Genomic DNA, 13,651 nt, shown 5'->3' on the forward strand with positions numbered 1-13,651 from the left:
GGAAAGCAGTTGAGGATGGTCCAAAGCTTTGGAACCCTGCACCCCCGTGGGAGACCCGGAAGAAGCTCCTGACTCCTGGCTTCGGATTGGCTCAGCTCTAGCCATTGCGGCCGCTTGAGGAATGAACCATTAGAAAGAAGATCTTCCTCTCTGTCTCTCCTCCTCTCTGTATATCTGACTTTCCAATAAAAATAAATAGATTTTAAAAAACATTTTAAGCATAAATTTAAATATTAATAATTTGAGTAAAAATTTTAAAAGATTGATTAATTTATCAGAAAAGTAGAGTTACAGAGAGATTGTAAGAGAGAGAAATAAATATCCTGTCCAATGGTTCATTCCCCAAATGGTTGCAAAGATTGGAGCTGGGCCAGTCAGAAGCCAGGAGTTTGGAATTTCTTCTGTGTCTCTCACATGGATGCAGGGGCCCAAGGATTTAGGTTATTCTTTGCTGCTTTCCCAGGCACACTGGGAGTGAACTGGATTGGAAGTCGAGCAGTTCAGACAGGAACATGTGCCCATGTATGATACTGGCTATACCTGCTACAACACAGCACTGACCTTAATTTGGGCAATTTTTTAATGGTAATCACATAAATACAATTGCCTAAAGCCCTCTCCCTCCACAGGTACTCCACATCCTAACTGGGATGAACCATGCATCCCTCTGAAGCTTCTCTAGTATCTCTTCACCTCTAACTTTTCAAAATTAAGGCTTCCTAAGTATAGTGGTGCTTTTCTATCAAACGCTCATTTATTTAAAAAAAATGTTCATAGCGTTTCATGGCACTAGGGAAATTTTAAAAGACACCTTACTAGTTCTAGTTATTTTGAAGCTGTAAATGAAATAATTATATTCACAATCCAAACGACAAAATGATATTTGACATGGAAAAAAAGAGTTGTATATAAGTTGGCAATTTTATCCTTGTCTTGGCCCATCTGAAGTTGATACTGGTTTTTCCTTTGGTTGGTTCTTGCAAGTAAATCATCAAATAGAAAAATGTGGAAATTTTGTCAAGATGTAGTTTTGCTTCTCATGGTCTCATCCTTTCCCACCCTAACTCATCCTTAAATACTTCTATGGGACACCCCACTTTCCAAGTGCACACACGTGCACACGCACACACATTTTAGAGTGGGGAGGGGATACAAGATGAATTCTTTCAGCAAAATATCTCTCTTCCTTCTCCAAATGATGGATAATGAGGCTGTAGTGTAATTACTGAAGAAGTTTGGGATAGTAATTACTGAACCAATTTCAGAATTGAAGGTACCTGCAGACCAACAACACACACTTGATACCTGGCACAGCTTCTTGGAAAGAGATGAACACCTCGCGATTGCAAACTCGCATGCTGTACCAAGGCAGTTCTGCATTAGCAAATTACAGGATGACCTGCCACTTTTCAACTCCTTCAGATTTTGTAATGAGAAATCCCATTAAGATGGAATAATTTTAAGCTGTGTCTGGTAAACACGTTTGCGAGAGAGTGGGAGAACAAAGAAAGACAGCAGGTTTAAGGAGACTTTGTGGGGGTCCTGTTGAATTTCTAATAGGGAGGCATAGGATTGGTAAACAACTCTATCTAGTCTTTTCCTGCTGAAGTGGAAATTTCAGGGAACTTCTTAGCGACTGTCCAATTCAATCAAGACTGCGGAGAAGCAATATTTCCAAACCTTAGGCCCCAATGCCGATGACTTCTGTAAATGTCAACCCAGTGCTGCTCACGACTTCTCACCTTCATTGCCAGAGAACAGTTTCTATTCCAACTGACTGCGTCCTCCTCCAGCACAGCCAACAGGTTTTCTTGCCTCTCACATAGTGGCCCTAGACTCCACCATGCCTTGGCCCCATCCTTTTGTGACGCCAGTAGCCTGAGTGCCAGCATGCTCAGCTCACAAAGGCAGGTGGAAACCACTAACACGCTCAAAGCTCCCTGCGCTCAAGCTGGCTGAGGGGCTCGGGTCCTGCTCCTCCAACCCTAAGGGCCCCTGGCGGCGAGCCCTGAAATCTCCACCGCTCATCATGGCCAGCCAGTTCTGCCTCCCTGTTGCCCAGCACCCCTCGTCCTTGAAACTCTTGAAGTCACACCTTCAGGAGATCCAGGTGGGCCTCCGAGTCGCAATCCAGCGCAGCGACAAGCGGATCCATCTGGCTGTGGTCACTGAGATCAACAAGGACAACTCATGGGTCACGGTAGAGTGGGTGGAGAAAGGAGTCAAGAAAGGCAAGAAAGTTGAGCTGGAGACCATCTTCCTTCTGAACCCAACTCTAGCCTCTGCAGAACACCCCAAACCACCCACGCCCTTGAGCCTCTCTTCCCTGGTGCCTTCTTCGGCCATTGGAGACCAGCGCACAGCCACTCGGTGGATCGCAAGGATCTCGAAGAAAAGTGAAACACCCTCAGGGGACAGCCCAGCTGTAGGGGTGCCTAGCCACCCTTGCTTGATGAAGCAGAAAAAGTCTCCCTGCTTACGGGAAATTGAGAAACTGCAGAAGCAGCGGGAGCAGCGTCAGCAGCTCCATCTGGAAATCCGATCTAGGCGTGCCCTGGACATCAACAGGGGAAACCGGAACCATGAGATCATGTGTATGATCGAGGAGTACCGCAGGCACCTGGATAAAAACGTGCTGTGCAGCTGTGAGCCCCCAGAAGACCACCGAATCTGCGTCTGCGTGAGGAAGCGGCCCCTCAACCAGCGGGAGACCACCATGAAAGACTTGGATATCATCACCATCCCCTCGGACAAAGTGGTCATGGTGCATGAGTCCAAGCAAAAGGTGGACCTCACGCGCTACCTGGAGAACCAGATATTCTGCTTTGACCATGCCTTTGATGACACTGCCTCCAATGAACTAGTGTACCAGTTCACAGCGCAGCCGCTGGTGGAGTCCATCTTTCGCAAGGGCATGGCCACCTGCTTTGCCTATGGGCAGACAGGTAGTGGGAAAACACACACCATGGGAGGAGCTTTCTCTGGAAAGGCACAGAACTGTTCCAAAGGTATTTATGCCTTGGTCGCACAGGATGTCTTTCTCTTGCTCAAAAACCCGACTTATGAGAAGTTCGACCTTAAAGTCTACGGGACGTTCTTTGAGATTTACGGGGGCAAGGTGTATGACCTGCTGAACTGGAAGAAGAAGCTGCAGGTCCTGGAAGACGGCCATCAGCAAATCCAAGTGGTGGGGCTGCAGGAGCGGGAGGTGTGCTGCGTGGAGGAAGTATTGAGCCTGGTGGAGCTGGGGAACAGCTGTCGGACTTCAGGGCAGACCTCAGTCAATGCCCAGTCCTCCAGGAGCCACGCAGTGTTCCAGATCATCCTGAAGTCAAGAGGGAAACTGCATGGAAAGTTTTCCCTGGTTGACTTGGCTGGGAATGAAAGGGGAGCAGACACAGCCAGGGCCAATCGGAAGAGACAGCTGGAAGGGGCAGAGATTAATAAGAGCCTTCTAGCTCTCAAAGAGTGCATCAGGGCTTTGGGGAAGAACAAGCCTCACACCCCATTCAGAGCCAGCAAACTCACACAGGTGCTCAGGGACTCCTTCATAGGGCAGAACTCCTCTACCTGCATGATCGCCACCATCTCCCCAGGGATGACCTCCTGTGAGAACACCCTCAACACCCTGAGATACGCACATAGGGTGAAAGCGCTCACCTTGGATATGAGGTGTTGTCCTCGTAGCCTCTGTCCCGTGGGACACGAGGCTCCACAGTTGTTGGAAAAACAGTCCAGGAATTCAGATATGTCCCTCCAGAGGCACGAATTTATGAAAACGCCTTGCATGCAGAACGACGAGGATAAACAGAGTAAAGACGCTGAAACATTGCCCACCACCTTAGTGAAAGGAGCAACCCCTTCGCAGAAGGAATCTCGCGAGTGGTGGCAGAACATCCAGGAGGCAGCTAAGGGCGTCAATTACGACGTTGACTTCTGCATTGCCCAATCATTGTCCATTTTGGAACAGAAAATTGGTGTGCTGACTGAGATTCAAAAGAAACTGAAGTTTCTACGTGCTGACTTCCAAAAGAAGAACAGAGTCCAGTGAAGGTTAAAGGAAGATGCTGCGACTGAAGCAATGGATACCCTACTGCAGTGCCTACTTCTTTTGTACAGGGAACTATTCCAAAATACCTAAATATAAAGATCCTCCTAGAATGCTTAAAACATCTTGAAATGTGCTCGTTAGAAACGGACTCTTCATTCTTGCTTTGTGTTGTTATGATTTGTTTTCATTCTAGGAAAGTGGTTCTTACCTAGGAGATTGTTTCCTTCCTTTCACGCCCCCTCCCCCACTCCCCTTACCTAGGGACAGTTGCAATATGTCTGGAAGCCTTTTTCAGTTGTCAGAGCTGGAAGTGGAGGGGGGATGTTGACGCATAATGAATGAACAGAGATAGAGATGCTGCCAAGCACCCACTAAATAATGAGATAACCTCACACCACAAAGTATAGGAAGTAGCAATAGCACTAATGTTAGGAAACCTGTTTGTAGACGTTATGCTGAAACCAGATGCTCTAATTTTACATCTGAGAAAGCAAACACCAGTTCCTTTAATTCACAGTGTTTTGTAAGGAGTATGTGATAGAGTCAATATTGATACCCATACATGAATCTTCCTCTGATGTGTTGTTACGGAGATTCAAAGGGTTTCTAAGATCCCCTACACCGGGAGAAGAAAAAAACAAGGATTTTCTCTGAGACCATGTGTGAACACCTAGAACTAAAAGGGCTCTTATTTCGCAATACTTGAGTTAAACTTGCAAACTCCCTTGTTAGTTACTTGGGAGTAAGTTAATAAAGTATCTGTGTGCTTTGCATAACTAGGAGTTTTGTTGAGTATGGAATCTTTAAACTTGTTTTCCCCTCACACCACATTTTATACCAATTCTCACACACACACACACACACACACACACACACACACACACACACACACACAAATCTTCCTACTTCAAATCGGGTCAAGGAATAAGTCAAAATTAACAGCAGAAACTTTATCCCTAAAATGGAAAATATCCCATAAAGTATTTTTAACAAATGAGAAAGTGTAATATCTTAGATCATTGATGTATACAGTAAATTATTCTGTTTATGGGATCAAAGTGTGTTCTTTCCCCCAAAAAAGATTAGTTTGATATTCAAATATAACTATAATATATAATCTAGCAAATGTAGCCAACTATCCTAACAGCAAATATACTTATTAAGTGCTGCAACAAAGAAAGATGGGTCTTTCATACAAAAATTTATTGATTGGAAAGGCAAAGGCAGAGAAAAACAGAAATGAAATCTTTCATCATCCACTGATTCGCTCCCAAAATGCTTATATCAGCTGAGGCAAGGCCATTCCAAACCCGAAATATCAGCACTGCCCGTGACAGGGGCCTAAAAGCATTTGACCATCACCTGCTTCCTCCCTAGGCGGGTTTTAGAGGAAGCTAGAAAGAAGGCAGAGACGCCAAAATTGGAATCAGCACTCCTGTAAGGAATGTGAGCATTTCAAAGGATTGCTTAACGCACTGTGCCACAATGCCTGACCCAGAAGACATCACCAATCCAAAACTCATTCTCAAAGAATTCAAGTGGAATGATTCCCAAAGAAAGTACATGATAGAATGTGTAAATGTGGGAACCCAGAAAACAAGCAGTTTCCAAATTCTATCATCATTTAAAAAGTTTTGATCTATTGTTTCAAATTTACCTGTAAGAAAGACTTCACTGGACTTTTGCAGGGATCATCATGAATACCTGATCAGTACTTAATAATCAATACTTCAGTTTCTTTCTCCCACTCTGTGGCCTGATCTATGCAGCCAACATTCTACATCTTTATTGAGACAACTTCAGAAATCCGTAGTCCTCTTGCAGAAGATGATATCAATCATATGTGACTTTTTTTCTTAACTGATTGCAATTGTAATCAGTAAATCAGCAGAGAAAAATATCTACTGATATTTTGTAATCATTAGAGAAAACAAAATGTATGAGCTAAAAATACAGCCTGAGTTTTGGTACCCATTATATAGAAATTTGTAATTTTAACCCAGTAATTGTCACCTCTGCGATGTTTATGAGAAAGGATAATTTGTAACTATGTCAAAGGTTTTATTTTGTCCTCCTCTCCCATTTTTAAAACATTCTTGTCTAATATGTTTTTCGAAGGTGAATGGGTAGTAGGAGAAGAGAGAGAAGGGGAGAGGGAGAAAGAGAGGGACAGAAACACTCCTATTCCCCACTTGGCATCCCAATTTCCAACAAGGTCTGAGCCGGGTCAACAGGAAGCTGGGAACCGAACGCTGGTCACATGTGGGCAGCAAGAAAAGTGGCTACTTCAGCTTCCTGTTCGGGTACATGTCCATCAGCAGCAGCAATTACAGCAGAACACCATGAATCCAGGCAGTAAGCTGGGGTGTGCGCCTCCCAAGTACCATTTGAACTTCTAGAACAAACAGCTACATGTCCGTCTTCTGTTTTATGGCAATTAATTCATCCTTAGTTGATCTTGTGATTGCAATTGACTGTTCTACTGCAATTTCCATCATCTTTGCTACCTGTGTTTTTTGGGTTCTACTTGCAATCTCTACATTGTGAGCATTTTTAGATTTAAAAAAAAAAGATTTATTTCTTTGTATTGCAAAGTCATTTATACAGAGAGAAGGAGAGAGAGAGAGGAAGATCTTCCATCTAATGATTCACTCCCCAAGCGGCTGCAATGGCCAGACCTGCACAGATCCGAAGCCAGGGGCCAGGAACTTCTTCTGGGTCTCCCATGCAGGTGCAGGGTCCCAAGGCCTTGGGTCATCCTCAACTGCTTTCTGAGGCCACTAACAAGGAGCTGGATGGGAAGCAAGACTGCTGGGATTAGAACAGGCTCCCACATGGGATCCTGGCATGTTCAAGGTAAGAACTTTAGCCACTAGGCCACCAAGCTGTGCCCCAGACATTTTTAATTTAAAATTTCACTGGAGTATAAAATGAAGTGCACAAATCGCAGCCTTACAATTCCCTGAATATTTACAAGGAAACCAGCACATGTATAAGCTACAGAATTTTAGCTAATGTCCTCAAATCCTTATTCCTGCTTCATTTGGTCATTATTGCAAGCATCAAAAAAAAAAAAAAGTACTATGCTGAGTAAAATCATTATATAGTTTGCATCCATTATTTTTACATAACTTGGATCATATAATAGATAAAAGTTGCATAACTTTCTTGCTTCTTTCTATAGAAATCATCTATGATTTCTCCTTTTTTAATTTATAATTTTATAACATGCATTTGGCTTATACTTTTACTCTTGATGTATAAGGGGTGATACAAGAGGAATCCTGCTAAAATGGCAATAAGAAAAAAAACCTTTAAATTTACCATAAAGCTCTGGTAGAATGGTAAAATAATTAATTTATGAAAAAATTATGGGAATCAGCCCCTAAGTAAATAAACAGTTTGCAATCCATTTTAAAAAGGGATGAGTTGATGCTGAAAATGAAGCCTGCAGCAACAGGCTCTTCACTTTGTCGGGAAAAATGTCTTGCTTATATCTTTTTTAAAAGAACTATTTATTTTTATTGGAAAGGCAGATTTATAGAGAGGACAGACAAACTTCCATCCCCTGATTCAATCCCCAAATGGCTGCAACAGCTGGAGATGAGCCAATCTGAGGCCAGGAGCCAACATAGGTCTTTTCCACACAGGCACAGGGTCCCAAGGCTTTGGGCCATCTTCCACTGGTTTCTCAGGCCACAAGCAGGAACTGGATTGGAAATGAAACAACTGGGACAAAAATAAGTGCCCACATGGAATGGCAGTGCTTGCCGGTGGAGGATTATCAGCCAGTTGAACCATCCTGCCAGCCCCTTTGCTCATAACTTACTCGAAGAAAAGCAGTATTTCATATCAAAACAATCACTAATACCTTGTACTTCTCTAATAGTTTCATCTGAATAACTATAATCGAAAAACTAAAACAAACAAACTTTTCACCAGATGGGTGTCAAAACTATTGCACATATGCATTGTAAAAAACAATTGATTCTCAATGACTATTTTCAGTAAGTAGTTTGAGGAACTAAAGGATCCCAAATAATTGCAATGGCTTAAAACATGTCCTTGTATATTTCTGAAGACAAAATACAACTGAAACAATGGTTACCAAGAGGCCGAACTGATCCAGCCCACACAAAAACAAACCAGTCAGGACAGGAGATGAGGCACAGTCTATTTTCTAAGAGCATTCTCAGCAGGTTAGCCAAAGGTTTGGTAGAAATGTCTTGGGAAAACTATTCGCATGCTTCGCAACAAGTGACAGCTTTGTAAAAGTTTCCAGCAGGAAATCATTAGAAACCCAGCTGCTACTCTTGATGTATCTCCTTGCAACATTTTTTTTTTGTTGTTCGTAGATAAAAAGAAATATTTCCTTTAAAGGGCTTCCATTTTTCTTTAATTGATTATGTGAAAAATGACTGTATTGATGAGGATCTACTCCCAGGATTCTGTGGGTCCATCAGGTTCTTTAGAGTTGGACAAAATAGATGAGGCTTACATGCAGAAATATAAAATATGTATCAATGCCATTTTCCATGATCTTTTGGATGTCTCATTGTATTTTTCAGTCCATTGTTTATTGATATTCATCACGAAGTAGCACGTGACTAGATACAATTTGACTTTTTAAGAAGTATTGGCTATTCATGGTCATTTAAAAAATATTTTCACTTGTTTTTCACAGGTTAGAAATTTTAAAATGGTGGAAAATGCTGAAGAAAATTCACCTATAGAATTTTTTTTCCAAAAGAGCTGCACAATCCTAGTTCTGTGTGTTTATATGTGGTATCTACATAACTGATGTATATACATATATGTTTTCAAAAACATTCTAGCATCTATGCCTATAGAACATAGGTTGAATTATCTCTTTACTACAGTATTTCTTGCTTCCTAACTAGTCTTAAAATCTCTACTTCTGTTAAGTTATAATTTTGCCTGTGTACATGTGTAATATTTACAACGATGCTAAGATTTTTCTTGAGACCATAATTGGTCCTTCAAATGGTGTGAAAAACACAAAGCACAAAATGTATATGGACAGCAGAAAATAAAATACTCAATAAATTAAAACACTCAGAAAACAAATTAGAGTCCACTAAAAAAAAATAACAGTTGACAGTTTGCACACATGTCCTGAAGTTAAAAAGAGGATGGCAAAGTAAATTAGTACTTTAACAAGGTTGCAGAGAAAGTGCCAGAGCTTCTAAAGTTAGCAAAATAAATACTTCCACTACTTTGAAAGCATGTCTTCACACACAAAAACTTGACATGCTAATTATATGCTATGCTTATCAACTAATTAAAGTAGATTTTCTCCATTCCTATATTGGACAAACTTATTTCAAGTTGCTACATGAACTTGCAATTAGTAAAACTGCGTTTAAAAAGCCAAACTTCAAGTTTCATAATTGCAAATTTTTCTACCCACAATCTGTGATAGGTAAGTATGTTTTATTACTTCTGATTCAGGAAAAGTATTCGTTTAGCAGTAATGGTATGCGAGACGTTGATAACTATTTGCTGGTTAAATTAATGAAAGATTTATTTTTTGTTTGAAACCTGATTGGAGATTGAAAGTATTCTAATAGAAATACAGCTTCTAACATTGTACCACTTAAGGAAAAAAAAGTCAAAATCGTAGGATATTATCTTCAAAACAAACCTGTCATTTATGAAGCATCTGTGCAATTCTTTTTATTCTTGTGTTTGCTGATATCAGCCCTTAACACATCATTTCTCCAAAATGTGATTTCTTTCCCTTTACAAAGCACTTCCTTTTCTATTTTAAACTAATGTGATCTAAAAAAAAAAAAGACGAAAAATTTTAATAGCTTCGACCAGATATGGAGTCAAATCAATAATTGAACATGAAAGTAGGACAAGCGGAGACAGTGTGCTGTATTTCTGTGTTTGAGGAATTCTATGAATGCAGCTGTCTACAAGCAACAACTAGAACATGAGGATTTGAATGGTGGTAGCGAAGAATATTATCACTGGGTAGGTGACAGTCAAAGCAATTCCAAAAATACTAACTGATTAGCATAGCAAGTAACTCTGGGGAGTAACCTGTCAGTCATTTTGGAGAAAAAGATAGGATTGATAATCTCCTATGCACCAGGTAGCAAAGACAGAGCACAGAAACACTTGTATAATTGTTCCTTAGAATCTAACTGAGGTGACCAAGCCTTGCAATCACTGCTATTCTGGTGGCCTAGAGGCTAAAGTTCTCAGCTTGAATGTGCCGGGATCACATATGGGTGCCGGTTCTAATCCCAGCAGCCTCACTTCCCATCCAGCTCCCTGATTGTAGCCTGGGAAAGCTGTCGAGGACCACCCAAAGCCTTGGGACCCTGCACCTACATGGGAGACCTGGAGGAAGTTCCTGGCTCCTGGCTTCGGATCAGCACAGCACCGGCCGTTGCAGTCACTTGGGGAGTGAACCATCGGACGGAAGATCTTTTTCTCTGTCTCTCCTCCTCTCTGTATATCTGACTTTGAAATGTAAATAAATAATTTTTAAAGTGCTATTCTGATGTAAAAAGTATAATGGAAAAATAAAAAACAGTTAACCCAGTCGCAGAGGTTGGGGGAGATTTCACAAAACAGTCTAGCCTTACCTCCAGAACGGTGAAGCACAAATCTGTTCAATGAAAAGGAGAGGAAGGACATTGAAGGGAGCAAGCTGAGTTCCTTACGTGAGAACAAGAAAACCAGTCAGAGACTGGTTCCAGGGTCACTTGCTCAATAAAATTTAGGCTGCCTGAAGAAAAGAACCACCATGTTCTTAGCTTATAATACTAATGTTTGGCACAGATCCTTGCAATTTTATAAATGTTCTAACCAACAACTGTGGGTTCAATATATGTTCTTCAATTCCACCCAACTCGAGCAGGTGAGAAAGAATAAGTTTGTTACAAAAGTATCTATTTTGGTGAATTATTCTTTCAGCCATAGAGAGGGAAAATGTTAGGTTGGCATTTGATACAAGTGGATATTCAACTGTCACTATTTCCTTACTCTAATATAAAGCTGGTCTTAAAGGATTTTATGTCTACCCTGGCACTCACTTGGCCTCAGATTTCCAGCTCAACCCCCAACAAGAAACTCATACAGTAAATTCGTTCATGATAGCCTTGCCCTAACTGCGGGCTCCTGCTTGTCCGTCAGCATCTGCCATGCCACGTATAGTTTAGTCCTCTGTAGTTTTGGCCTCAGCCTTTGCTCACATGCATGCAGCTCTCTGCATCTGGAGAGGATCCAAGCAGAGGCGACTTCACTTCATGGACACTTGCAAACCAAAGCAAGGTTTTACAATCACCTTAGTACATGGCCCAAAGGGAAAAGGACAGAAAGTGACACATATCCTTCAAATAACTGTCTTTTACTTTCTTACATTCAGTAACCTTTGAAATCTTATTTTGGTAGTCAGGCAAGAAAATCCAAATAATATAAATCCTTTGGCATTATTCTTACAGAAGACTACTTTAGTGAACCAATAACTTATTGTTTAGGATTTTTAAAAGCCTTTTCTCTAAGACTGTAGCCACCATTGTCAGTTCCAAACGTCTATGCTAACAATCAAAATACAGAAAGCACATCCATTTTCCCCCATTAGCTTCTAGATTCACAGTCTTGTATTATAAGGTATAATCACATGATTTTACAGCTTCTAGGGGAGGAATTAATAGCACAAGATGTTATGTTTGATGGGGAGGACAGCATAGGAAAATGTGTAAATACATCAGTCAATAATTCAATATATTCACACACAAGTCCTTCCCACCTAAGTGCTGATGTACCAACAGATGGAATCATGCTATTCTTACTGACATTAGTGTCCTCAGCACATACAGGAAGGAGTGTTCGGTACATAGAAGAAAATGAGTATTTGTTGAATGAGGACTTGTACGTAGACTCAAACACTCTTCACCAAAAGATGATCTGAAGAGTATTCAGAGAAAAAGGTCAAGAGGGCAGAAACCTTAGAACAAAAGAAAAAATGCTGAAGAGATGGGATTTGGGAAAAAAAAAGTCCATGAAGGGGTTAACAAGGGGAGACCATGGAGTACTCTCCAGCCACCAACAAAAACAGAATTCTGTCTTTCACAATAAAATGAATGAAGTTGGAGAACATTAAGCCTAGGAAAATAAGCCATTACCAAAAATCCAAATATTATGTTTTCTCTGATTTGTGATAACTAATATAGAGAGCACAAAAGATATTTAAGAGTGAAGTTGACATCTAGAGCTTTGATTATTTTTTACTGACCCTGCCTACACTGCTGTAGGACAGCAGTGATTCCGCTTTCTACTCTCTGAATTCCATATTTAGTCTTGGGTTAAGCTTGCGATTATAAAATAAATTGAAAGTGTGCCATTGTGAGGCTGGTGCTATGGTTGAGCCAGCTTAGCTCCTCTCTTCAGCACTGGCATCCCATATGGGTGTCGGTTCATGTCCCAGCTGCTCCATTTCCCATCCAGCTCCCTGTTTATGGCTTGGGAAAGCAACAGAGGCTAGCTCAAGTCCTTGGACCCCTGTATCCATGTAGGAGTTTGGGACGAGGTTCCTGGTCCCTGGCTTCCAATCAACTTGTTTCAGGTCATTGTGGTTATTTGGGGAGCAAATCAGAGGATAGAAGGGTGTTTGCTCTCTCTCTTTCTTCTTCTTTCTATAACTCTGTTTCTCAAATAAAAGCAAAGTAAAGCTTTCTTTTTATGTGCCCCAGTGCAAAAAATTTAAAGAAAAGTACGGAAGGAAGGAGGGAAGGAGATACAAGTGAGGGATGGTTGGGGAGAGGGAGAAAAAAAGGGAGAGATGGAAGTACCACCATGTTCTTGAAATTGTATCTAACAAATCTGCTCTCTTTATATAAGAAAAGATGATTGAAAAATTAAGGAGAGGTTAGAAATATAGAGGAAAAGACAGGAGAAAACTGGAAAGCAAAATGGTTGCCAAAGGTAAAGGGAAAGAGAAGTTGAAGGAAAGGGAATAAGCCATGTTTGGAAGAAAGACGACAAATCAGTGATTAGACAGAAAAAAAGATTCAGGAACAGGTCAGTGGTTTTGAAAACTTTTAAGTCATTAACAACCTTTGAGCCATCAGCCTGAAAGAAATAGTTGGTCCAGGACTTCAGATTGAAATGGGTTGAAGAATCTGAAGCAGTCAGTGTAATAAGTTTAAAGTTCTTCATATATCTCAATGACTCCACAAACACAATAAGGATATACATCTTGTTAGATTCAGGGTTTGGCTGCTGCTCATTCCATAAGCTTTATGAATTCATTATTTTTCTTTGCATCAAGCACACAGATAAGGCTTTAGCATTGATTTTATAATCAATGGAGGATTTAAAAACATGTTCCTTAACAATAATGTTGTTCCTTATCCTCACATTCCTCCACCACACACTCCAGTGTTTAAAAATGAACGACCATTGAACAACGTCCGAATAAAGCATTACCTTTGTTTCTCTCAAGTCATCTTCCTACTTCCAACAGCTTAACAACTTGATCTCAGCTTTGGGGCAAATTCTGATCTGTTTTGTCAATCCTGGTATACATTTGAATATGGCTTTGACTTCAGTCGTGACTTCCAG

General features: G+C 40.9%; 1 protein-coding gene and 1 long non-coding RNA gene across 2 annotated transcripts in view; one reads left to right on the plus strand and one right to left on the minus strand.

Annotated features, from left to right (window-relative positions):
* The window catches only part of LOC105942145 (uncharacterized), a 228,345-nt gene extending 226,536 nt beyond the window's left edge, over positions 1-1,809 (minus strand). The window contains exon 1 of the long non-coding RNA XR_009246962.1: positions 1,743-1,809. This is a non-coding gene — a long non-coding RNA (uncharacterized LOC105942145). The remainder of the gene's footprint in view (positions 1-1,742) is intronic.
* A 101-nt stretch (positions 1,810-1,910) lies between these two features.
* On the plus strand, positions 1,911-4,184 carry KIF2B (kinesin family member 2B). Its single transcript, XM_004591009.3, has one exon. It carries the CDS (start codon positions 2,030-2,032, stop codon positions 4,049-4,051), a length of 2,022 nt encoding a protein of 673 aa, XP_004591066.2. The 5' UTR covers positions 1,911-2,029; the 3' UTR covers positions 4,052-4,184.
* The last annotated feature ends 9,467 nt before the right edge of the window (positions 4,185-13,651 follow it).

This window comes from Ochotona princeps, chromosome 17 (genome assembly GCF_030435755.1).
Source record: "Ochotona princeps isolate mOchPri1 chromosome 17, mOchPri1.hap1, whole genome shotgun sequence".
NCBI lineage: Eukaryota > Metazoa > Chordata > Mammalia > Lagomorpha > Ochotonidae > Ochotona > Ochotona princeps.